Source organism: Plectropomus leopardus, chromosome 20, assembly GCF_026936395.1.
Source record: "Plectropomus leopardus strain MGB_pleo_1.0 chromosome 20, ASM2693639v1, whole genome shotgun sequence".
NCBI classification, from domain to species: Eukaryota; Metazoa; Chordata; class Actinopteri; order Perciformes; family Serranidae; genus Plectropomus; species Plectropomus leopardus.
This window is the reverse complement of record NC_142195.1, coordinates 6644690-6670216: the sequence shown is the minus strand read 5'-3', so window position 1 is coordinate 6670216 and position 25527 is coordinate 6644690. Positions and strand designations below refer to the sequence as shown.

General features: G+C 39.2%; 1 protein-coding gene across 14 annotated transcripts in view; it reads right to left on the bottom strand.

Moving 5' to 3' along the window:
- The window catches only part of fnbp1b (formin binding protein 1b), an 81812-nt gene that overhangs the window by 6835 nt on the left and 49450 nt on the right, over positions 1–25527 (bottom strand). For 6 of the 14 annotated variants that reach the window (XM_088071434.1, XM_088071432.1, XM_088071426.1 and 3 more), the window contains exons 7-16: positions 23401–23529; positions 22011–22157; positions 18029–18220; positions 15169–15354; positions 7719–7733; positions 7407–7442; positions 4077–4186; positions 3485–3617; positions 1631–1752; positions 1341–1504 (exon numbers count right to left, since the gene is read on the bottom strand). In XM_088071434.1, the coding sequence (XP_087927560.1) occupies positions 1341–1504; positions 1631–1752; positions 3485–3617; positions 4077–4186; positions 7407–7442; positions 7719–7733; positions 15169–15354; positions 18029–18220; positions 22011–22157; positions 23401–23529 (1234 nt within the window). Of the gene's footprint in view, positions 1–1340; positions 1505–1630; positions 1753–3484; positions 3618–4076; positions 4187–7406; positions 7443–7718; positions 7734–10378; positions 10472–15168; positions 15355–18028; positions 18221–22010; positions 22158–23400; positions 23530–25527 lie in introns of all 14 variants that reach the window. The other 8 variants (XM_088071440.1, XM_088071430.1, XM_088071428.1 and 5 more) reach the window with 8 other exon arrangements.

Below are 25527 nucleotides of genomic sequence, written 5' to 3'. Positions count from 1 at the left end.
CGAAATACTGGATATTTTTTATTTTGCAGTGTTTTGCAGTGTAAAAATTCTCACAAATAGCCCACATACAATATTTGATTACCTCTTATGGCCTGCAAAAATCCTTAAAATAAGTAAAATATGGGATACCTTTACCCCTTAAGGCCACTGAATGTGAAGGACGGAAAATTAACTCACTACAAATTTGAAATAAATATATAAATGCATAAATAACAAATAAATGCAAAAGTAAGGCCCCCTTCTTCATAAACATTTACATTTTTAAATGTAAAAATAAATGTAAGATATTTATTTGTGTCCAGTTTCACTTATTTATTTGATTATTCTTTTTATATTTTTTATGTATGAACTAATTTCTGTATTTTTTTCAGCATTAATTTATTCTCTTATTTATTTTTATTTTATTTGTCTTACATTTTTAATGATTTATTCCTGTGTTTATTTATACATTTATTTGTTTATTCATTCCTGTATGTAATTATACATTTATTATTCCTGTATTTATTTATTTGTTGATCTATTCTTGTACCAATTTCTACATTTACTTGTTTATTTATTCCTGTGTTTATTCAAATATGTATTGTTTTATTCACACTGAGGACATTTTTGCCCTCCATACTAAGATCCTTAAAATAAGTCAGATTACTCTCAGCTTTTCAGGACTTTTAAAAAAATATTATTTCTTCAATTTAGACAAAAAAAGTGAAAGACATCACTGCTCACAACCATACTAAGGTCATGAGGGGGTCACATTTAAGGAGTCACAAGCTATAAAAGTCAGAAACCACTGCATTAGACCATTAAGAAAGTACATATTCATTCATCATATTGACCTGCAGTAATGTTGTGTTGTCACTACAAATTCTCTTCTGTTGGGATTATGCTTATTCATGAGCCTTTGCTTTTATTTCTTGTTGTTGAGTTGTATCGCCTCTGCAGTCAGTGCATCTGAATATATAACAATACATGAAGTCTCCATCCTTTCATAGAGAGGAGGGAATCTCCAGTTTTAATTTAGAGAACTGACCCATTTCTTCGGGAGCATTTAACACATTTTCCCAAAGGAGGTCAGAAGCATTCATCATCCCCCGGATCAATCAGGGCTCTCTACCACCTGTGATTTGCACACGCTTGCCAAGACTGATTTTGAAAATAGTGTACCGGGGAAATGATGAAACATGTCTTTTGTATTTCTTCCACACATTTCCTCGGAAAGGTCACACCCCTACTCCCACTCGTTCACAGTCATCAAGTTCCTCCACCCTGCTCCACAGAAGAAAAGCACACGTGTACTTTTAAAAAGTTACTCTTCAGTTGTGAGCGCGTTTGATTCTTGGTACCTTCGAACGGGTACAAGGCTTTGCAGGTGCCGATGGTGGGCAGCGCCTCCTCATCGTCAAACTCGTCGTCGAACTCCGGCGTGGTGGAGGTGGGGGGGATGGGGGTGATGTTGGCTTTGACCTGAGTCTCTGAATTCTGCTCCTCTGTGTAGCTGCCATCCGGGCTGCTCAAGGGCCAACACACACACAGTAAATATACTGTGAAAACATACATAGTTTTCCTCCGAGGAGTGTGACGACTCTGGGACTGATGATTTTATGATATTTGTTGTTGTCAGAGTATACCATACCTCTCTCTGTCCTGCGCACAGTTGTTGCTCACTGTTGTGTTGTTCTGGGTCTCATAGAGGCCACTTCTCCGGTGTGAATCGCTCTTGGATGGCATCCTTTCCTCCACCTCTGCTAACCAGCCCTGAAACACACACGGCCATTATGTCAGGGTTCCTACAGCTTAAGGCAAGTGGGACTCCAGATTTTTTAAGACTTTTTTTTGGTACCACTTGCAATGAAATTTAAGACCAATTTTACAGAAGCCAGTATTGAAGGAAAAATAAACCCTGCATCAGCATCAGTAAGTTAAAGTCTATTTTTCAAACATTTATTGTAACATAAAAAAATAACTCTCTGATGATGTTCATGCAAGAGGCATTCAGTAAAATTATTACTTTTAAGTTACCCATTATTTTGAACCTTTGCATTGCAATGTCAGAAAAGAATATTTATAAAAATTCCATCTCCAGTGTCTAAGGATTTTGAAGACCTTTGAAAGATTGTTTTGAGACATTTTAATGCCAATTAAGGCCTTACTTTACAATTCAATGCCTTTCAAGACTTTTTTAAAGATCATCAGGAACCCTGTATATATGTGCTGAATCAGCTTTTTCCCCCCACATGACTATAAATTCAATTCAAGCTGGGTTGAATTATCCTTGAATCAGATGGCCTTAACAGTTGGCAAGAACCTTCACCGGAGGAACACCTCTGCCTCACACTCCACCTCCTCTGCTGTTTATTAACAAGGTCAAACCAGGCCGTTGTTCTGGGACTCCTCTCTCCCTCCGCAGAGCTCCAGCTGCTCCAGCTGCATCACATCGTCTCCTAATATGGTATATCGGCAGGCTTGTTTGGAAACACCCCAGCTTGGTGATGTGTGTTTGAACTCCTCATTATTTACTGTCTCTGCTAAACCAAACAAAAAAGCTTCGCCAACACTAACAATCGTGCAGAATTGAGATTCTACGTGCTATATCGTCATCTTGCTTGAAGATGTTTCGCCCTTACCCAGAAGGCTTCTTCAGTTCTAACAGACTGGTGGGGAGTTGCAAGCTTTATGACTCACATGGCTGTGGACCCTTGGAGAGACATTGAGGCCACATTTGAGCTCTGAATGTCAGAGTCGTTTGGGTCACATGTGAGTTGTTAACCCAGCTGGCCATCATGAGGGTTGTTAAGGTTAGATGGAGAGAACTCCCCAGATGGCTTAACAACCATTCACAAACCACCTAACGTATTAGGCCATATAACAACATCACAGTTTTTCTTTCCCCATGTACTTCTTGTACGAATTTCCGATGTAACTGATTGAATTGTTGATTGTCATTTGTTTTAGGTTTTTCCACCCTCAGTGGTTCAGATTTTATTATCAAAACATGCAATTTATCACAATGTGCAATTATCCTTGTGCAGCTGCTGTGAATATATTTTCTGTTGCGTTTTTGCATCTAATTTATTCTATTTATATTATTCTTTCTGCTTTATGTATCTTGTACATACCTTATCTTATGTTATCTAATGTTATCTTATCTCATCGTATAGTATCGTGTCGCGTCGTATCGCACTGTATCGTATCGTTTCGTTAACCACACCTGCCACCATAGAGCCCTTCAGCCTATTAGTGTGCATTATGTATAAAAGATGTGGTTTCATCTTTTCAAACATTCTGAGCTGACGAAAATCCAAGTAGAATGGAAACATTGTTTTATTAAACATGCTTGACATGGAGTAAGTGTGCAAAAGTTACTTTTTTTCTTCATGTATGCTGTTTTTTGATAGCCTTGCACCTCTGTGATGTGCATATAACTACCGTCTCTCAACTGACTGAGACATAAACAGAATTAGGAGCTTAAGACAGGCTCCGGACTAACCTCGAATTTCTGTGTCTCGAACTGGAGCTTCTCGATGTTCTGGGCTATTTCTGTTAGCCGGGGGTCGACGCTGGTCGGGTCTCCCATCTGAGGGTTCTTGATGTACACGTCTTTCATCTTCGTTAGAGCGTCCCTGGGACAACAAAGTCAGAATGAGTCTTTGTTGCATATTAACAACGTAAATAAAAATATTTCTAGTTTTATACATAAGGGGAAAAGCTCCTTAATCCTTTGAAATTTGAGCAAATTGGTTTAATTTCTTTCCAAAACACGAAGAGAAGGCAATGAGCAGGTTAACAGGACGTGGCCCAAAAAATAGCAAAAAATAAATAAGTAAAATGTAAGCGAAAAAAGTGAATTTTGTTATGACTTTTTTTGATGTATTTCCAATAATTCCCTCCTTTATTGTTATTATTAATAATAATAATTTAAGTGTAAATTTTCTTGTCACCTTTTACATTTTGGCTTTACAATTCTTTTGCAATTTGTAGAACATTTCTTGCCAAGTTGCTCATTGTCTTTTTACATCCATATTTTGAAAACAAATAAAACATATTTTTAATGCCAAATTGAAGCCTTTAAAAAAACAAACCTCTGGTCCATCTCTTTTTGAATGTCCTTATTTAGCTCATCTATCTTGCCCTGCAGCTTCTTCCTCCTCTGTTCTGGCGGCAGGTGGCTGAAGTCCTCTGGTCCGGAGCCCTGAGAGAGCAAAGTGAAGGAGGAAAGGCAGACAAAAATGGGAGAGAGATGGACAGAAACAATAAGATGAAGAAAAACAAAATGCATAATATATTATAATTTTTTTGTGGTTTTAACAGGGATCTTTCCTACTTAGGTGCAGTATCTCCCTTTGCTGTAAACCCAGTGAACCGCTCAGGGATAAATGGATAATAGCTCCACAAATGGAGCTCTTGTTTTGTTCTAACAACATAATTCACCTAAAGGAGATACTGCAGCTGCTCGCTAACACACTCACTGAGAGTGGGTTTTTGTCTGTGTATAGACTCCAGGCCTTTCACCTATTCAGCCACTGCGCCTGAGCTGCTTCCCTCTGTGAATGCATCGGAAATGTAATAAAAGTATTAGATACATCTTATTATTGCTGGTGTAGTGTTTCAGAGTGAGCTGTCTAATGGGGCTGTTCTCTGACAGGACTGTGTGTTTGTGTGAGAGTGAGAGGTTTTCTGGCTGGCGATGGGTCATATTTCCTGATGAGAAGGCTTCCAGTCTGTAACGCTGGACTGATGAGTCATACTGCTCGGCACTTGCTTAAACTTTGTGAGAACATGATGTATCAGTATTCTGAACTGTGGTACACCAAAGTGCCAGCTGGGCTGTATGGAGCCCCAGAGAGTACAAAACTTTAATCTGTACATGATTATAAATTAAATAATTATATGAATAAATAAAGTAAAATATATGAATGAAAACAGCTTGTTGTAAAATGTGTTTCAAAGCTTATTTTCAAAGTTTTTTCTTTTTTAATTCTGGATTTTTTTAGATTCTAAAAATGGCCTTTTAAAGTCTGTTTTATTTTATAAGGCCATCTTTTTTCATATTTTTATTTTTGTCGCTTTTTATTTCGTCATTTGCGATGGCTTTGGCCAATTACATGACCAGATAACATTTGCTGATTATTAGCAAACACACAGAACATCTGAGGCTGATGGGAATGCCATGCCAGGTATTAGGTTATAAATAAATGTACTGGACATATTACATTTTTTGCCCTGATGTTGCACAAGGTAAAATGTCAGGGCATCACCAATATCAGTGGTTTCCATCCTCTGGGACCAAAGTAACCATGTAACAAATGTCTGAAATTGGTCAACCAACCAACATTGCCACTCTTCTAACTTGGCTAATAAAAATGAAATACAATAAGCTGAGCTTTAACACTTTTTCTTTAGTTAAAAATACTTTACCTTTCAAATGACCATTTGTTTATCAGTTACTCACCCTGTGTTATGGGATTTTTACATTTTTAAAGAAACTGTTTTCTTGCATGACTCCACAGTGAAAAAAGAATCCAAAACAACTGAATTTAAGTCTTTGGGGTCCGTGTTTAACAAGAGAAAAATTATATCAAACCTTCTGTTCAGAAACTGCATCAGAAATGGCCGTCTGTTCGGGAAGTACTGTGCATACCACTGGATAAATGACACTTTAATTATACTGCATGAGTTGTGTGACAGTTTGTAAACTGATGTTTTGATGTAGTTCAGCTGATGTTTTCAATTCATCAAGAATTTTCTCCATTTTTGGATTCTTCATTTACTGTAGAGGCACATAAGAAAAACATTTTCTTCACAAAGTCAACATAACATGGGATGAGTAACTGATACACAAATGGTCATGTATAGAGTCAAGTATCACTTTAATATTGAACTCTCTGAGGCTCCATACTTGGGTTTGTCATTGAGTTTTTGAAGGGAAAAAAACATTAAAACTGTGTTATTGTACTGCTACTTTAGACCTATAAATTAAAAAAACAAAAAAAGCATGCATCGACTGAATAGGTCAAGGCCTGATTGGATCTCATTGAGATGGGTCACAGCAGCACCACAGGATATAAGACTGCTGGAGCTACAGACTGACGTTAGCTGGGTCAAACACAAGCTGCTAGGTTTCCATAATAACCTTACCACTTCTCCCTGAATCAGCACGCAACACTTACCGGACATGCAACATAACAAAGATCATGTCAGTCATCATGCAGAGGCATGCTCCTATCTGATTCATTAGTGTTTACATTCTCTATGTACCCCAAAACAAATGAGAACACTATCATCTAAGCAAGATGTAAGACCAGACTAAAACTATGGGCAGATAGTCATTTGATGTTTGTAGTGTGATATACTTAGGACGGATAATCATCTACTAATTGATTGTTGTGTGTGGAATCAGGTGTTTTTTATTACAAAGTCAGCTTGGTTCAACATTTTGGGAAACACTGATTTACTTTCTTGCAGAGAGACAGTCTCAAGTCTGCACGCTAAATATGAAGCCAACTGCTGGTTAGCTTAGCTTAGCATACAGACTTGAAGCAGTATTAAACAGCTAGCCTGGTTGGCTCTGTCCAAATGTGAACCGGGAGCAGCACCTGCTCACTTAATAGACATTCAGTAAATACTTGTGAATACTGTATCCAGCAGTACCCAAAGATACTGTTGGGGAACCAACAATAAAAGAGACTCTGCATGCACACCAGCCTCAAAGAACACGCAGAACTTAATCAACTATTGGCCTATTTCATATCGTAAGATATGATGCCTTGTCTTAAGGTGAAAAGCCTGCTTTTTAGGATTGTTCGTCACTATTAAGTATGTTCACTTTAAAAAAAAAAAAAAAAGTGTCATTTTTTTAAAGCAGATTTGGTAATTATCAGAATAATAATGTGAATTGCAGTTATTTTGGCCATGATAATCGTGAAATTAAATTTTCATATCGTCCCATGGCTAGTTTATAGTGAGCCAGGCCAGCTGTTTCAGCCTGTTTCTAATATTAATGCTTAGCAAAGCTAAAAAATCTGCTGGCTGTGACCTCATGACCCATTAACAATCATATCATGTACTGAAAGTCCCAGCAAGACAGTGAATAATATCCCAAAATGTTCAACTATTCTTTCAATCCTTGATAGGCATCTTGTTCTGAGGAAAATAATAATGAAAGGTTGATATTCTGCGGAGTCATACCATTGTACAGTTTATTTCACGACGTGTTAGCTTTGCACGACAGCGTTATACTATAAAATACTGTAAAAATACTGATATCTGCATGCAGTGTGAGGACATGAGTGAGCAACGACTACATAAGATCGGATTAGTGTTTGTTACAAGGACGTACAATTTGTCGAGACAAAAGGACTACCAGACAGACTACAAGACGGACAGGCAAAACATAGAATAAATATGATCACCTCAATGAGATTCCGGACGTGGGAATTGAGTGTGATCTGCACCACAGAGACCACAGACACAGTTTGGGAGAGACACAACGAGAACAAAACCAACAACACACAAACAAAAATGACATACAAATGAGACAACGACATGAGTCTGAGGTCCATCGTTGTGCCACAGTCAATTATTAACTTAAATCCAAAAATTAAAAACAAAAAAAAAGAGCACACGGCGCACAGAACGTTATTAACAATGTGTTACTCGGGAGGACGTGACATGCGTGCTATGGTCATGCCGCTACGGTCGTGAGGTTACACGGTCATGCTTACCAGCTTGAGAGAAAGCTTCATGGGGGGGAAGAGGAGAGAGAAATGGCGAGGAGCAGGAGAGAGAAAGAGAAAACAGTCAACATCAGGAGAATATTACGGCCATTTGTTTCATTTTCCTTTAAACAGAAACTGTTTACATGTTGTTTTTTGCCAAACTTCACCATCTAAGGAAAAGAGGGTATAGCGCTTGAAGGATTTATATGCAAGAAAAGTCACAAAAAAAGCTCTTTTAGCAACAGTTTAAGCTATAACCCCACCCCCCAACACACTCTTTTCTAATGTGATGAAGTTTAACATTCTAATAAAATGGATTAATGAAAAACGAGAAATAAGTTGGCAAAAAGGCCAACCTACTGCACAAGCATGAGGTAAAGAATGGGGGAAAAATTAAGGGGGGACAGATGAAAATAAATGTTAAAAAAAAAAGAAAAAAAAAGAAGAAGTAGAGGGGTAATGTCTGCGACAGGGACGGATGTTCCCTTTACTTCTTGATCTCTCTGCTGCCATTACAATGACACGCAAGTGACAGCAGAGGGCGGCAAAAGCATAAACACACCAGCAGATCCATTGACATGGAGGCAGATACTGAACACAGACAAGCTGGAGGGATGCCTTCAAACTACTGAAACTCACATATCCAAGACTCAAATTATAGTAAAAAGTACAAAAACAAAAAAAAGAGTAATCACCAAGGCAAGTAGAGTAAGAGGAACAAAAGATAGTGTTGTAACAGTATATTTAGAATCATTTGCTTGTTGATTTTTTTGGTTTTGTTTTGAGCACAGAGGACAGAGTTGAGAGCAGTTAACAACTGTTGGCTGGTGGAGCTGCAGCAGATGACTTGTAATCCTGTTAGAGGCTCACAGGCTGGTGCACTGACGAGCTTCACTCGCTTTAGTCCACTTATCGAATCTTCCACCTGGAATGGCCTGTTACAGTGTTTGCTATGACGCCTTGTGATCCTCGCTCTCGCCTCCCTGATGCTGTATTATTTTCTGATGTGTGAAGCTTCATTTTCAGAGCACAAAGAAAAGATTTAATCTAAACTCATACACTGACCACACACAGGCCATTTTCTTTAGAGGAATAAGTTATGAAAGTGATTCATAAATGCTACTTTAGGATCTCATTTGGGCCTTGTTTTTAATGGATGTGATATGGACTATATTCTAATGAGCCTGATATAAGAGAAATTCTGGCATAAAATGTGAAAGAAAAAAGTAACAATCCCTCACTTTCATTCCTACTCACAAACTTAAAAAAATATAATATTGAACTTTTCCAGTAAAATGACTAAAAACAGCCTGACAAACAACAACAACAAATATTTTGTTGAGTTGTGTACTTATTTTGTGCAACAATGTTCACACCCACAGAAGTCTTTCATTTTCAGTCAATTACAGAGTCTGTCATTTGGTCTGTCAGTGGCGTTATTTCCTCTTTGAATATGTGTCAGCATTGTGGTTGTCTGTCAGAAGCTGTCATAAATTCACTTTCTATCCAGTTTATGCAACATTCTTATGATATACTCTTTAGATATTGGTAAAAACCTGCTGAATGTCTGGATCTTAAGTTATCAGAGCAAAAAGATGAACACACACTCAAACAGGTGCTGGGCAAGCAGCCCCTCCATAATGAACAAAATGGTGTTGATAAAACACTGATTTTTAATGTGAAACTGCTTTATTCAGTGTTTTTACCACTTTAAGTCACCTGATCTGTTTATTTTGAGAGGAAGACAACTCTGCAGACAATTCAGCTCCCAACAAAAACCTTCGAAATGATAAAAAACTGAAGGACATCAACCAAAGAGGTATGCTCTGAGCATACATGTGATACATTGTGCAATCACTTCCTGTCAGCAGGAGTAAGTCACATGAGAAATATGTTATTGTCCTTTCTTTCAACATTTTTTAATTCCTAAATTAGCTCTTTGGATCTTTCTTTACAGATCTACCTTAACTCTTTCCACCCAACCAGACAGACAGAGATAAACAGGTATATTATGGTCCTTACAGACAGGTAACACTGCTGCAGTATGGCACACCAGCACAAAGAAAGCCCTGGAGGGGTGAATTCTGGGTACTGTAGGCTGAACCCACATCCAAAGTGTCACATTCACCTGACAGTGAGATTTAAAACAGCGAGGAGGGGCTGGTTACTGGGTGGGATGAATGAATTTCATCGTCACACCCATAATCCCCCACATCCTCAGGTGCTTGTGACAGTTTGTGAATTGACCCCTTGCAAGAAGCTCAGTGGGGGCGGTGGGGGGCCTGAAACAGCTGCAGGACAACAGCGAGCAACGAGAAACCTCAAGCTGATACATGTGATGTGGGATGAAGTCATCATCTTCTCTGATCATTCGTCCTGTTCCTTCACGCGTTAGAGCCATGTGATCAATACAGAGCCAGGCACAGACACCAGCCTCCTTTGTGAGGAAATTTGGCCTCATTAACTGTGACTGAACTGTCTCCTCGTGGAGACTGAATGAATCACAACATAAATTAGTAGTAATGAGGCTGCTGTATGTGTTGCACATGGCTTTTACTAATCACACATACATTCAATATTCATTCAGACTTTCTTCCGACCACCTGTACCGCACACACACACACACCCATCGCTGGTACTCACTGATGCCCATCACACACACTTACAACATATTGCCTGGCTTCGAAAGCATATGTGGGCCGACCCAGAGTCCTCTTCATAAGCTCTTTGTGACAAATGAGCGAGCGCGGGGATTGCTGCTGTGGTGGTCGTCAGAGAGAACACAGCTTTGTCAGGGAGAACTCAGAAAACAGCACTGACGTCTTAAAGCTCTTATACTTTACACCGACTCCCAAAAACACATACGCCGTCTGCTTTTTTCCCTCCCGCACAAAACATATACACAGTCACTGTGGATGGATTAGACAGCTAATATGCGGCAAACAAAGGCTCTCCTGCAGGGGTAGACATCCCTCCACTGTGCAGAGACACAACACCCCACCTCCACTGGCACTAATCCTTAATGTGATACTGTGTTCCCTGACAGGAGGTGGAACGGGAATTAAATCGTTTTTTCTTGAATTATCTGCAGCTGTAACGTCAGAATATAAATGAAAGTAGTTTTCTTATCTGAATTTTTTAAAATCTTTCAACAGGGTTTCTGTAAATTTTTAAGACTCCTTTAATGCAACATATCTAGGGATGAGAATCAAGGACACAGTTCCAGTTGAGAATTGGTTTAAAATTGTGCCATCCATTAAATCATATGCCTCCGAGCTTAGCAATTAATTTCATTGATGCTGGCATGTTTTACTGACAGCTGCAAACCGCTATGTCAAACTCCTGCACCGAGGCTGCTGGAAACTCGCAACAAGTGCAACAAGTCCCTTCTTTGCGTCTCCTTTGCATTTTACACAGAACCAAACGATGGCAGCATCATCCTCCCACAGTGTGTGATTTTAAATAACATGCCGGCATCGCGGAACCAGAAGATGCATGACGTTTAACATAACACCAATGGTCTCTTGTGTGGCATATAACATAGGTGTCGGCAGCACTTTGTTAACAATAACAAAGGCATAACATGTTAATTAAAATCATTAACCGTCCCTGTTATATAGCAGCTGATTTCGTCCTCTGCGTGCTGGATAAGGAGGTCCCAAATCTGATTGTTTTCCCAATTTGCTGACATTTACGTCTGCTGTTCTTCTTTCTTTGATTTGAGCTTCTAACTGCTAAGAATAATTGAATAATAGCTGGTTTTTAAATTTCCCTCAGTGAGTCGAACACATAACGTCATGAATACATCACACCTGTGCCACTGATTAATCAATCCTGACGTGTGTTTTGTTTATACAGACATTGTTTCTGCACTGTTATGACCTCCCATGGCAGCTTAAAGGTGAGACAACTCTGTTCCCCCATTCTGCGATGCTAGTCCGTTAGCCTTTAGCACGTCCGGTTCCCTCGTCTTAAAGCAGGCATGTCAAACCGGTCCACAGGGGGGCCGGTGTGGCTGCAGGTTTTGTTTCCAACCAAGTAGCAGCACACCAGACTTGACTCATTTAATCAACTGATCTCTGTCTTCAGACAGTTGATTGGTCAAACTGTGTGCTCTTGGTTGGTTGGCACAAAAACCTGCAGCCACACCGGCCCCCCTGTGGACCAGTTTGACATGCCTGTCTTAAAGTCTTTTGGTTTTTTGAATGGGTTTTCGGTAAAATGCCCTAAATAAGATCTGTGGTTAACACAGGCTAATGATGTTTAGACGTTTTGTTCTGCAACATAAAATACGTCCACTTAAACATGATTTTTGAACTTTTAAGGTTTTACTCATCTTAAAAAAGGTGGTTTCTAACAAGTGGCTAAATGGGACTACAGTGTTTGTCGGGGATGTTAGACTTATCACAGCTGACACAGAAACTCAACCCACTTGTCCGCCTTTACAGCTTTACAGAGTCGCTTGTAGATTTACGTGTTTATAATATTTTACGATCATGTTTTAATGTGTTTTTACAGTGTTTGTAGTTGTGACATTTAATACTTGCAACCGTGATGTAGTTCGTCTACAACCTAAGAATTAGCTTTTTGCTTCTGGTGATTTCATTTATGCTTCAAAACACACAAAAGAGGTGTTCATCTGTGAAGATTATCACACTGAACAAAACATGTAAGTCTCATAAACTTGTGTTCGTCAGAGAGCTTATTTTTGGGCAATAATCGAAAATCCCATTCAAAAATCCCATAAGGTTTTTGACGAGGGAACCAGTGCGATGCTAACTTCCTGGTTGGCCTGCAAAAATACGTCATCACTTCACCACTCTATACAGTGTGTCAAGGCAGAAAAGCCGTAAACAGCATGATATTCTTGCCTTGAATGTAAAGAGTCTAAGGAGTCATGGCGGGAAAGAAAACATGAACCAAAGTTTGGCCTCATTTGAAGAATGAAGATTGTAATGTCTGTGAAATGATCACTGAATTATATAAGGCTTTTCAAGACCTGCAGATGTGCTGTTAAAATAAGACATTTTTCTCAAAATGAGCATTATTACTGTAGTACTGGTAATAAAGTGATGGCTAGTTAGCCTTGTTTGACCAGATGGATGCAGGCCTGTTTGAGCAGGAGCTGCAGACTCGTTCTGACACTCTACCAGCAGCTGTTCAGATGCATTAGCTCAAAACTTGTGTGTCAGTGAGGCAGTAGAGCTGATGTCCCTAAAAGACTCGCTGTTATTTTACCGGATTAACCATGCGCCCTCTGTTGCCTTTTAGTTACCCAGAACATACGGTGGATTTGTTTGAAGCAGACAGAAATCATGTTGTAAAAAAGTACTCTAGATTAAACATCTAAATACATGGAAAACATAAACATGCTACTGCCATGACACATGAAAAGGTGAGCAAATTAAATGTCATGAGATATGAAAAGAAGTCTTTGGTCTTCCAAAGGGCTCTCTGCTCTGATACAGCTACTTCATTCAACCCTTTCCCACTGCTACAAAATGTTACAGTAAGGCCAAACGTCAATCTTTTCAATCTGTCTTTATTCGACAAACAATGCATCTGATTCAACTCTTTTTTATCACTCTTCTTGTGAGCTGTTTCAGCACTTCCGCTTTCAGAAACGTGCACTTCCTGTTCAATCTGAAAAAATATGCACTTCCCTTTTTCTTCTGCCGACCTTCAAACATTTCCTTACGTGCTGCTTGCACACAAACTGCACGCTGCAACCACATTGTTCTTTTGCCTTTTCAGACGTCATGTTATCACCAATTCATACAAGTGTTTTTGCTTTGAGTAACTGCTGCCCTTTCAAAATATGAGCGTAAACAAAAAACTGTATTTATGGGCTCAGGAAGGAACACGTGAGTTACCGCCCATTCCTGAGGTCAGGGAGAGCTGGAGGGTGGACAAATATGTGACAGGAAGGCCGGCTATGACCTGCCCCGGCCCGGTGACTCCATTACAACACACGCTGGTCTTCTGGAAACTGGTGATGACACCCACCAGGACCCACCAGGCTAGTGCTGATAAAGCCTACCTCCAGGAAGCCTTCTAAAATTACTCTGGCCTCAGTCAGCCTGCTGCCACATCCACAACCTGTTAGTTTGTTCATACTGTGAGCTTTAACCCTCTTCTTTTTGTTCTTTTACTTAAATAACTTGCAAAAAAAAAGGAAAAATCTGCCTCCAGCACAGACTGCAGAGAAGTGCGCAGGGAGCTACTGCAGTCTCCATGCTACTGCCAAAACAGCTCAGGCGTCTTGCTCATTTCTGTCAAACTGGGGAAGGTGGGTGAGAGGAGGGACTGTCATAGTGAGCACAGAGTTAATATGAAGAAGGACAAGATGGAAAGACTGCTGGTGAGTCAGACAAGTACCATGGTTTTGAAGTTATGCGCTACAGAAGCATGCTACAGAAGCAAATAGCACTGTATGAGTCAGGTGAAAAGGCCTGTGTTCAAACATTATACTATTTAAGTAATAATAGTGCCAATTTTGAAGGCAGTTCTGCACAAATAAAAGGAAAAAAGGAAAGCTGTAATGGGCCAATGTGACTGTTTTCTAATTGAGGTCACGTTGCCCACCTATAGACACATTCAGTTACTGAGGTGATGTTTCATCAGCTGCTATATGATGATACCGTGTAGGCATTATGGCCTTTAAAACAGATATAAAGTAGGCTTAGGTGGTATCATGGTATTTACAGTATTTAGAAAACCTGGAGGTACATTTTTCCTTACCATCTTAAATACAGGCGCTCCTCTTTCTATTAAACTAATTGTATTTAGTGCACTGCAGGCACCACCAGAGCTCAGTCTCCAGTTTCCACTGGTAGAACAGGCAGCTGAGCTGAAAGACACCGCCACACCTAGTGGTGAAATAAGTTACAGGGCTGTAACCAGCCAGTGGCCAACAACGGCAGAGAAAGACCGTGGGAATAAAAAACCCCAGAAATGAGTCCTAAAACCCGTAAATAAAATAGCATTTCAGGACCTCTGGTTCTCTCATCTCAAAGTCAGTTGTTTTATTGAATGTTTTTTTGGTTAGAAGCCTGAAATAAGGTCAGTTACATAACACTAACTTTACTTAAAATACGTCAGTAAATACCCCACTCGCAAACTTTTATAAAAGATGGTTGCTAATAAGTGGCTAAAAGAGACTATAGAGCCTCATCATGCTGAACCATGGCAAACATGGCTTTACAGCCTTGAAGAGCTGGTGATGGGATTGTAGTGTCGTTCCTTTAGTAGTCCCTAGCCTTATACAGTCATATACCGTATACCCCGGTAAAATTTCTGGAAGGTATGAAATATTAGATACTACCCAAGCCTCGTGTAAAGTTTAAATGCAAATTCTGCCTTTGTATTCCTTCACTCATACAGTGCAGCAGGAACAGAGCTCAGGTAAAGGTGTAGAGACAAACACACACAAAGCTTGCAAGACACACACACTTACCCCTCGCCTCAGGCTCCGGAGGCAGTGCATTTTGGGTTTGGAGGTCATGAAGTCGTTGAGGCGGTGGGAGAGGGGCTCCTTGTGCTGCTTGGGAGACTGGGGGTCGTTGGGAACAGCAGAGGGTGAGGGCGGGATGAGGCTGGGGGGCAGGTGGGGGCTGGTGGGGGACGTTAACAGGGACATAAGCTACCAGTAAGAGAGGGAGCCGTGACGGAAGAAGAGGAAAAACATGGAAGAAGAAAGGGGTCGAGAATCCAACGAAAAAGGAAGGAAAAGGAGGAGGGAACACAAAACGAAATAAATAAGCCTCCTACAAATATTAAAAATTAAACACACAACAGAAAAACCCAAACAGAAATTAAAAGACAACCGTAAAACCTAGTGTATCAGTTGTTATGGAAAACATCAAACATATAAACACATTTAAAAAAAAAATAAATAAAAAAGAAGAAGAGTGAGTAGGAAGCGAAAAATGTGTTAAAGCAAGCGGCTGCAACAAAGCAAACAGCAAAGAGTTTCAGTCAAAGCGCATGCAGGCTTCCATTTTAGAAATCCTTCTCATTTTTTTTCCCCCGACCTCATCACATGCCAGTTAGGATGAGAAATTCACCACATCCCCAAGGATGTCAGCAGCTGAATTTGAGGTCATCATCAGAGGAATCTAATTGCTTATCGCTGTCCTGAAACATCTGACTGCATAATTCATCAAGTAGTTATGGAGCTACAGAATGAAGCGGAGATGAGTTCTAAGACACCACATGACGCACATGCATGGGCAAGTGATTCAGAAACCCCTCTTTCACCAGCAAAGAAAAATCACCAAAAACCGTGTTTCTGTAAGGCAGTCATGGTGTTTTTGTACTAAAATGGCAGTATGTTTTCAGTGTTTCCCACAGAGTAGAATTTTTTAACTTTCGGATGTTTTTGCAGGTCTATGAATACAGCATAGGTAAAACTTATCGTGTTTTTTTTTCTCCTCAGTAGCAGTTTTAGGAGTTTCAGTCGCGGGTTGGAGAATTGATTCATTGATCCAGTCAGAGCTGCGCTAGAAACCTTGCGCAGTTAACGATTAAGTTTCACTCTCACCGCACTATGCTGCTCCATCTGTGCCCACAGTAGAGTGTGGTGCAATGCACAACTAAACAGTATATATTAGGAGTGGGAATCACCAGAGAGACCTCCGATATATTATCACAATACTTTGGTCATGACACAATACTGTAATTTTAAATGTTTTGCGATATGCCAAGTATTGCTATACTGTATATTGTTATATAGAGGGATTTATTACCTTTTTTCAACTGTAATTTAAGGAAAGATTTTGTTGAAGACTACCTGACATATTTCTTTAAGTTATATAAGAAATATGTCTTTGTTTACACATTTCATTATTATGAGGATGTTGATCTCTAGGTCTTAGGTTTTCAATGATTCTTTGTTGCGTCATGTTTTCTATCCTGGACTTTCCCTTGTGGTTTCCCTGAGTTCTTAGTTTGTTTCACCAACTCGCAAATCAGCTCCCTGCACTTTCTTCTGCCTCATCCCTTTTTTCCATCACCTGAGCTTCTCCACCCTTTTCCTCCACCTGCACTTCATCACCTAGTTGAATCCTTGTTTTGGTCGTGTGATTTTCTGTTTGACATTCTGTTGCGTCCTGAAATAAAGATCTGTTCGAATTGTTTGCAGTCTCCTGCATTTGGGTCCACCTGCTCCTCATTATATGACAGATGTATCTATTGGACTGAAAAGCTTTTGATTTTTTATTTCTAATAGGCTACCAAAAGTTTAATTTGTACTTGCAATAGTTAGAATTTATATATTGGGTCCCTACATTGATATAATGTTTCTACGCAAAATATTGCCATACTACACTGTTTAAATTTTTTCCCGCCACCCCAGTAAATGTATTCCAATAACGCTCCTAATGAACTTTCCAGCAGTAAAATTACAAAATCAATGTAGCAGATGTATTAATCTGCCACAAATAAATGAATGTGTGGGAAACCCTGGTTTTATTTTGCATGTGCTGTTGTGATTGCATGCATGTGTGCATATAAAATAGAAATACCTCTCTGTAAGGCTGTCTGTGCTCCCAAAAACCTTCTATAGAAAATTAATCCTGAGTACATCAAGCACAGATAATAGAAACATACTGTTTTGAATAAGTATGCCTTACTGTTGGATGCAATGACACCATTTTCTGTACACATACAATCAGAACGCTGGGGTTTCTCATCTGATATTACACTCACTTGCTTCCAGCCTTTCTCTCCCACACACACACACCCGATTACTCACTCATGCTCTGCTCTAATTCAATACCGACATTGCCACCAGCCCATAAGACAGTCAGAGATCAGTTTTGCTGTTCAGAAGCAGGAAACTGAAGACTCAAGAGTTGATCGCCAGTCAATGGGAAAAAAACAGCGCAGGAAAACTGTTATTTCAGATCAAATTAATATCTGAGTCCATCCACAGGATGATAGTAGAAATGCATTAGTGTGTGTTATAAGGAAGGTTCCAAAATCGGTGAGGGTGATTGCCAGAGGAGGAGGAAACGGGTGGCAAATAATAACAACAAAAATGGCAATACTAACATGATCTAGCAACAAATTTCTTGAGCTTAACGAAAGTCAAAGACTCTGCTGAAAAATTAAATTAAATAGGTAACCAATACTAGAAATGTGACAGATGCTACAAATGTGACATTGAACACATATTTGGAGACAACATAACACCTACAAGCTTCCGCAAAAGTCACAGTGCAACGTGACCTCCAAGTCAGATAAAACAAAATGCGCTAAAACCAGCGAGGCTCTGCAGTACATTTCTCCGTGTTAAGTGTGCATTCATGTGTTACCTTGTTCTTGTTCTTAATGAAAGGCCACAGTTTGCCCTTGCTCTTGCCGGCAGGCTTTTCCTTGGCATCTCTGGAGTTGGACAGGCTGGTGTCGGAGGCCGTCCTCTTCATGGCCTGGCCGTAATCCTCAAACTCTACATCTCCCGGGGGCTCGAACCCGGACTTATAGGACTCCACCACCTGCTTCGAGTCCTAGTGGGGAAGAGTGGGGACAGCAGTCAGTGGCAGCCTTAGTCTTGATGCATTTTTACCCACTTTTTAATTGAACCCTTTAAAAACCTAGGCAACATCACTTTCCTTGTGTTGCTGTGATTTCTTTCAAAAACATGGGAAAAAATGGGCAACTTGTGATCACTGTTTTACAAACTTGCAAACAATTAGGAGATTTAGAAAATTAGAATTAGAATATTTAGAAAACAATAGAGAAATGTCTAGGGTAAAAAGAAGAAATCTAGGGAAAAAACACATTTATAATTACTGTAATTACATATCTAAAATTATGTTACAAAATATTATTATATTTTTTAGGCACTCAATTTTTTTTTTACACTAATATTCTTCACATGTTTTTCAAAGAAATCAAGGCAATTATCTCAGGTTTCAAAGGGTTAAATAACAGACTAAAGAATCATGGAATGCAAAGCAATGACAAAAACATTTTTTTACATTCATAATTATCAAAATCACATATTTAAAATAATGTTACAACATTTTTATAATTTTGAAGCACTTTAATTTTCTGTCTTCTTTAGAATAATTTTCAGGTAATTTTCTTCTACTTTTTCCTAATTCCTTGCACATTCTTCATTCTATTTTTTCTTTCGTTGCTATTGCCTTTGTCCCATGTTTTTTGAAAGAAATCAAGGCAATTTGCTCAGGTTTTAAAGGGTTCAACAATCAACTGAAGAATCCTAAAATGCAAAGCAGTGACTAAAAAGGTTTTTTTTCTCTGTTTGTTTAGATTGTCCAGCTAATCAGCAGGTCTGGAGATAAAATGCAACACAATAGTGGGTCCGGTGACTCTTTTGTTTATAGCCGTCTTTGCCTGATAAGAGTTTGTGAGCGTGTCATGAAAGGAGAGGGACAAGAGACCATCGTTATCCAGTTTGTGGGCCACGGGAGAAAGAGGAAAAGACCTAAATCTGTCAGGCAGGAGTTATGACAACTACACTGAGGTCGGGGACACAGCCAGGCTCATCACATTCAGGAAGGAGCACATTAATCAACTCCAGTATGTTTCAGCCTAAATGAACTGATAAGGGCAGCTGGTTAGAGTTCAGGATCAGGGGTGAAAGATTGTGCTCTCTATACATGAGGCAAGACTACGAGAGGAAGAGAGACAAAGAGTGGGAAGGAGCATGTGATATGTTATTCCCTGCCGTTGTTTACTGCAGCACACAGTCACAGGCTGGAGTCATCTCCCTGGAGCTGAGCCACGCAAACAGCGAGACGTACACACACTATCCCTGGGGATAGTCTTTCTTTTTGTCATACGGCAGGCAGCCAACATGTGACATTTCAATATATCACGCTGCTCTTTTTTTTTCTCCTTCTTTAACCTAGGCAACTGCTGCCTTCAATATCCAAACAATAAATAATAATAAGCCATGGGACAGAACTTAAGCCAAGTTGTGTTAGCTTCAGAGACTGTGAAAACCTCTCAGGAGCTCATCAACAGATGGTTTAGACGATAGGAAGCAAAGTGATTCAACTTCCTCCTGTTTCCAGAACAGGTACGGGTGTTCAAAAAAAGGCAGTTTGTAATTTGAGGAAATGACCTTCTTCAACTTCTGGCAGAGTTAGATGGGAAGATTATTACCACTCACATCTGTCCATTTAATGCAAGGCTACAGGCAGATTTTGTTACCTTTGGACCGAGCCAGGCAAGCTGTTTCTCATTTCCAGACTTTATGCGAAGCTAAGCTAACCAGCAGCTCGCAGCATCTTTATATTTACGGTACTGACACAAGAGTGATATTAATCTCCTCATCTACCTCTTCACCATTAAGTAAATATTTCCAAGAATTGGGTCGATTTCCGTTTTTGCCAATGCAAGCCAGTGTATGAGCCTCATCCAGTTTGATTTTTTGCAAACTGGCTACATATATATTTATTATTTTGACACGGCAAATAAAAAAAGTCACCTACTTAGTAACCTGTGCTGGTGGTTTTTTTTTTTTTTTTTTTTTTTTTTTATATCTCAATATTGCTCTTTCAGATATTTTTGAGCATTTATGTAAACATTAAAAGTGAATTATTTACATGAACATGGGAGGCCTTCACATTGGAGAGGTATAGAAACAAAATATCAGTACATCCATATACCAAAATAAAAAGGTTCAGGTTAAAGGTCACAAAAAATTACCTAGGTCAATGCAACACTGTTTGCCTGACCTTTTCCAACAATTTAAGAGAAGTCTGGTCTTATAGGTTTAATATACTCAGTCCATTTGCTCCAAATTTTGTAAAATCTATCTTTCTGGACATGAAGGGAATATGATAGCCGCTCCATTATGTAAATTTCATAAATAATGTCTATCCATTCATCTATAGTGGGTAAGTGGGGTTTGAGCCAATTTCTCGTTATAACTTTTTTGCTTCCGGCCAGGAGAATTTGAACCAACTTTTTATCGTTATTTCTCCATCCGTTAAATTGAATATCTCCCATATAAACTGTATTCATAATAAAAGGTATATTGACTCCAAATATATTGTTAATATGTTTGTGGATTTCTGTGCTGGTGGTTTGAAGGCGCTAAACCCAACTTGTACTGCATAAATAATAAGAAATATGACAAGGGGTAGTATTATGTTTGTTTATAATCAAACTAATGAGTGTCTGACAGGGCGTGTGCAAATTACTGCACCAACAACATGAAGGAGAACATATTTCAGTAGATGTGGGAGGGAAGAAGAGTGGTGCACATTGCGTTTGTTTACGAGAAAGTTTTTTTTTTTTGGGTGTGACAAGAGGGGACATGACAGAGTACGTCTTTCAAGAAAACTAAAACAGTGCCAATAAGGCAACATATGTGATTTGAAGCCAACTAATAAGGTGTCCTCACTGTCTATGAGAGACATGGGTGGAGTTTTTCCTTGGGTGATGTGAGGGTCTCGGGGCAGAGGGATGTCGTACACTATGTGGCAAACCATGTTTTGTGACAATGGGCTCTATAAATAAAATTGACATGACTTGACTAAGGTGTCAGCTGGCTGGAGGGAGATTGCAAAGGAGCTGAGAGTTTCTGCTAACTGATCATCTATAATAATAACCTTCTTGCTGTTGGCTATATTTTATGTAATTTAAGTGCATATAATTATATAAAACCCATATTTTCTGTCTAAAAATACAAATGTAGGAAGATAGCAAGCAGGCACCCATCTTTTAAGCAGTTATGTCTCCAGTCTGATCTCCAGTGCGCTGCTGATAGCGACATGGTTTGTTTATATGACATAACAGAGGTGCATATTTAATGGATTCAACACAGACAGACAGTTCTGATGCTACACAATGCAATGTGACAGACAGATGCTCGCGTGCTGTTAGGACTTGGTGTCATTATGTGTACTTTGGAGCGGCTGCTGAATTAAGTGCAACTATATCTTAAGATATAATTTAGTATACCCGTTCAGTCCAATGTTTGGGTTAATATCAAACTGGTTTGAACATTTTTACACTAGCCTAACTATAGTATTTCCTGAAATATGAAATTATTGCTTTAAACTGAACGGACGGCAGCAACGCTTCCTCTGCAACCACTTTGCCACCACTTTGTTGTTCATGGGTGGGCTGTTTTTATTTTCAAACGCTGCCCAGAGAGCGTCAACCTACCGGCACACTTGTTTAAATGACAGCCTAATCGGTCGTGTGTGGGTTGTGACTGACACACTGGCTAAGTGAGTAATATGTCCCATATGTTGCTGTGTGTGTGTGTGTGTGTGTGTGTGTATGTGTACATACATCTAATTTCTGTATACTCACAGTCTTGGGCTCGATGGACTCGGCAGCTTTCGTCATGCCGTCTAAACATTTCCCCACGATGGGCAGCACCTGGCGGTCCACGTCTGCAAACGTCTTCATGCACATCCCTATCCTGTCAATTCTTTTCTCCTCCATGTCTTGAAGTTTCTATAAAAAATGCGGACATATTCATACGTAAATAAAGCTGCTTGTGTGATAGACTAAGAGTGGAGTGGGCAGAGTAATTTATCATCTGGAAAATCTCTGATGCACTTTAAAGCCCTTTAAACTTTTGACCCCATTTTCAAGACACTAAAAAAGTGAAACTGAATGTGCAGAAAACCTCATAACACTGTGATTGCAGACTCACACTGTCAAAAATGTAACACACAAAATAGCTTTTACAAAACAACTCCTCATAAAGACGGCTCGTTACCCTCAGTGTTTCCCACATGTTGAGAATTTATTTTTAGTTGTCTACCCAGAGGGGAGTGGGGGTGTTGGGCTGCGTAGAGCATTGAATTCTCAAGCTTAGTAATGATTGCACATGAATGCACCATTCTGGGAAGCTTTTCAATCAGTCGACACTTTCAGAAATGATCAGAAATGATAAATAAACTGCTTGGGTGAGGAAGGCAAACCTATTTGGGTGGGCGGCCTAAATATATTTAAAGCACAGGAAACAATGGTTCACCAAAAAAAAAAAAAAAAAAGGTTAACCAGTTTGTTTTACTCTTTGAAAACCTGAGCAAATTGAATTGATATCTTTCAAAAACAAAAGAAAATTACCAAAAATGTAGCCAAAAAAAAGGAGAAACAAAAAGGTAAAAAAAAAAAGAAAAGAAAAAGGTAACAAAACAAAAAACAAACAAAAGGTAAAATATTGAATAATAATAATAATAATAATAATAATAATAATAATAATAATAATAATAATAATAATAATTTGTATTATTATTATTATTATTATTTAACAGTCATTTATAATAGACAAAATATACACTTTAAAGAAAAAGAAAAAGAAAATAAATGTTTTTAAACATCTACATGATTTGATTGACATTTTGACAAAAGGGAAGTTGTGCCTCCTTACACCACAATTTGCACTGGAAATCTAAACATTAATATACATAGCCATGAATGACAAATGCATTATAACACACATTATCAACCCATAATACCTAAAGCTGCCCCTCTTGTCATAAATCTAGATGTGTTCTAAACAATTTTCACGTCATTTTATTTTCATAAGTTTTCACAAGAATTCAAACCAGTTTGCTCAGGTGTCAGAGGTTTAAATGCATGTTAAAGGCGTCTGAACAAAACCAATGTCGTTCCTGGTTTCAAAGGGTTTATCACGAAGTGCATCAATAGATCAGTTAAAATAGGCCATATGTGGCGTTTTATTTACCTGGAATATGTTGGGGATAACTGTGTAGTAATGTTCATTCTGCTCCTGGTTGAACTTTTGCAGGTAGGCGGAGTAATCGCTCTTACTGTCAGCAGCCATCTGGTGCCTCATCTGAGCTTGCTGTCGTGCCTGAAGAAAACACACACACACACACACACACACACAGATACACATTAGAGAGGTGCTCTCCTCAAAGTACCTCAGTGTCCCCTGATTAACACACACATATGGGTTACACACACGCAGCCAGAGCATCAGAACCTACACGACACATTTGTGCATACGAGTATTCATGCATGCACATAAACATAGAGGTCGTGGACGCGTGGTCACAGGTGCAAATCCAAGTCGGGCAGCAGCAACAGCCTTTGGCGTCACCGTATGTAGGCCAGGACAAACATATAAAAAGAGAAACAACAGCCTGCACTGGCTGCAGAATGGAGGGATTTGGATTTTGATTGCCCGCCCAGTCTGGCATTTATCTACTGTCGATAATGTTGATTATTTTAAGCTAGTTCAGTCTCGGAGAGGCGAGGCAGGCAGTCAGAAACGCAGCAGGAGCAGCCTGTTACAGATCCAAGGCAAGCAGATGGAGATGAGATTATCTCAGCTAGACAGCATGTGGGGTGTGTGTGTGTGTGTGTGTGTGTGTAGCTAAGTACTCATATCTGTTTCCTCTTTCCATGAGATCTGAGGCCTATCCTCACATACAGAGTAGTTTCATTGGGTCATCTATAACAAAGAGTCACCTTATGAACTCGTGATTGCATTTGGTCAACTGAATGCAGATGCATGGGAAAAAAGAACTGCAGCTGTGTAACTGTGGCGAGGCAGCGGGGGGAACATAAACTCCTATCTGTCATAGTCCTGAGGGAAACATTTCGAGGACTTCATCCAGTTTTCACCCACACACCAATCTGAGGCTGAGTCTCTCACACTCACACACATGTGGGTAAGTAATGGATGACATACTAGAAGGAAAGGAGGACATCAGAGCGGAGACACTCGTCAGACACAAAGGTACATTATTTCCAGTGGAGTACCAATACCTCGGATGGAAAATGATAGTCATGGCTTTCAAAAAAAAAAAAAAAAGTAATGTGAAATCCAGGGAAGAGCTAAAAAGCACATGTGAAAGTCCAGCTGTTTAAAATCTACGTGCAAGCATGCATTAAAGGGATAGTTCGGATTTTTTAAAGTGTATAAGGTACTTATCTATAGTCAGTTTACTACAAACAGTTGGCACGCCCTCAGTTTGGAGCAGCAGGTTGGATTCTAACACAGGACTCAGAGATAAGCAATGTGCTGCTGTGGATGGGGGCAGCAATAAAATTAGTTGTATTTTAACCACCTAAAAAGTCCCACCTTCAAAAATCAAGGTTATGTGTATGCTATATATATATATTTTCACAGCTTCATCTTTGTCTCAGAAAGCCCAATGCAATGTCGAAGCTGATAACAGCTTCAGTTCCCAATCTGTGCTCTCGTCAAAGGCACCAGACTCCACTGACAAAAACAGTCATTTCAGCTGGAGCAGCTGATCTACAGCTTCTTTCAAAAACACACGAAGAAGGCAATGTGCAATGAAGGAAGAAATGACCCCCAAAATTAGCAAGAAACTAGTAAAAAACAAAAGAAAATTACCTGAATTAGTTACTAATTAGTTATTTTAGTTAATACAAAAATACTGCTTATAGTGCTTATAATACTTTTTTTAACATAAATGTAAATATGTAATTATCATAATTATAAATAGTTTTTCCCCTTTTCTTTTTTTTTTACTAGACATTTTTCCCTACCTTTTTAAAAATAATTCTCTAAATCTACTAATTTCTTGCACCAAATTTTTTCAGTGTTCAAAAGTGTAAAATACTTGTTAGAAGGCACCTGAAAACAGTTTAAGGAAAGTGATGTCACTCCAGGTTTCAAAGGGTTAATTGCTAGTCACACATTAACACGGACAAATTAACTTTTCAAGGCAGCAGTAGGCCAGCGATTCTGTATTTAGCAATGTTAAATTACTGTTTATCTCCATGGAGTCTGGCTTTGAAGACAGCAATATTACAACTTCATTTTCCTGTTGAAAATCACTGTATGACAAGAAGGTAAAGCAGGGAAAAAATATTC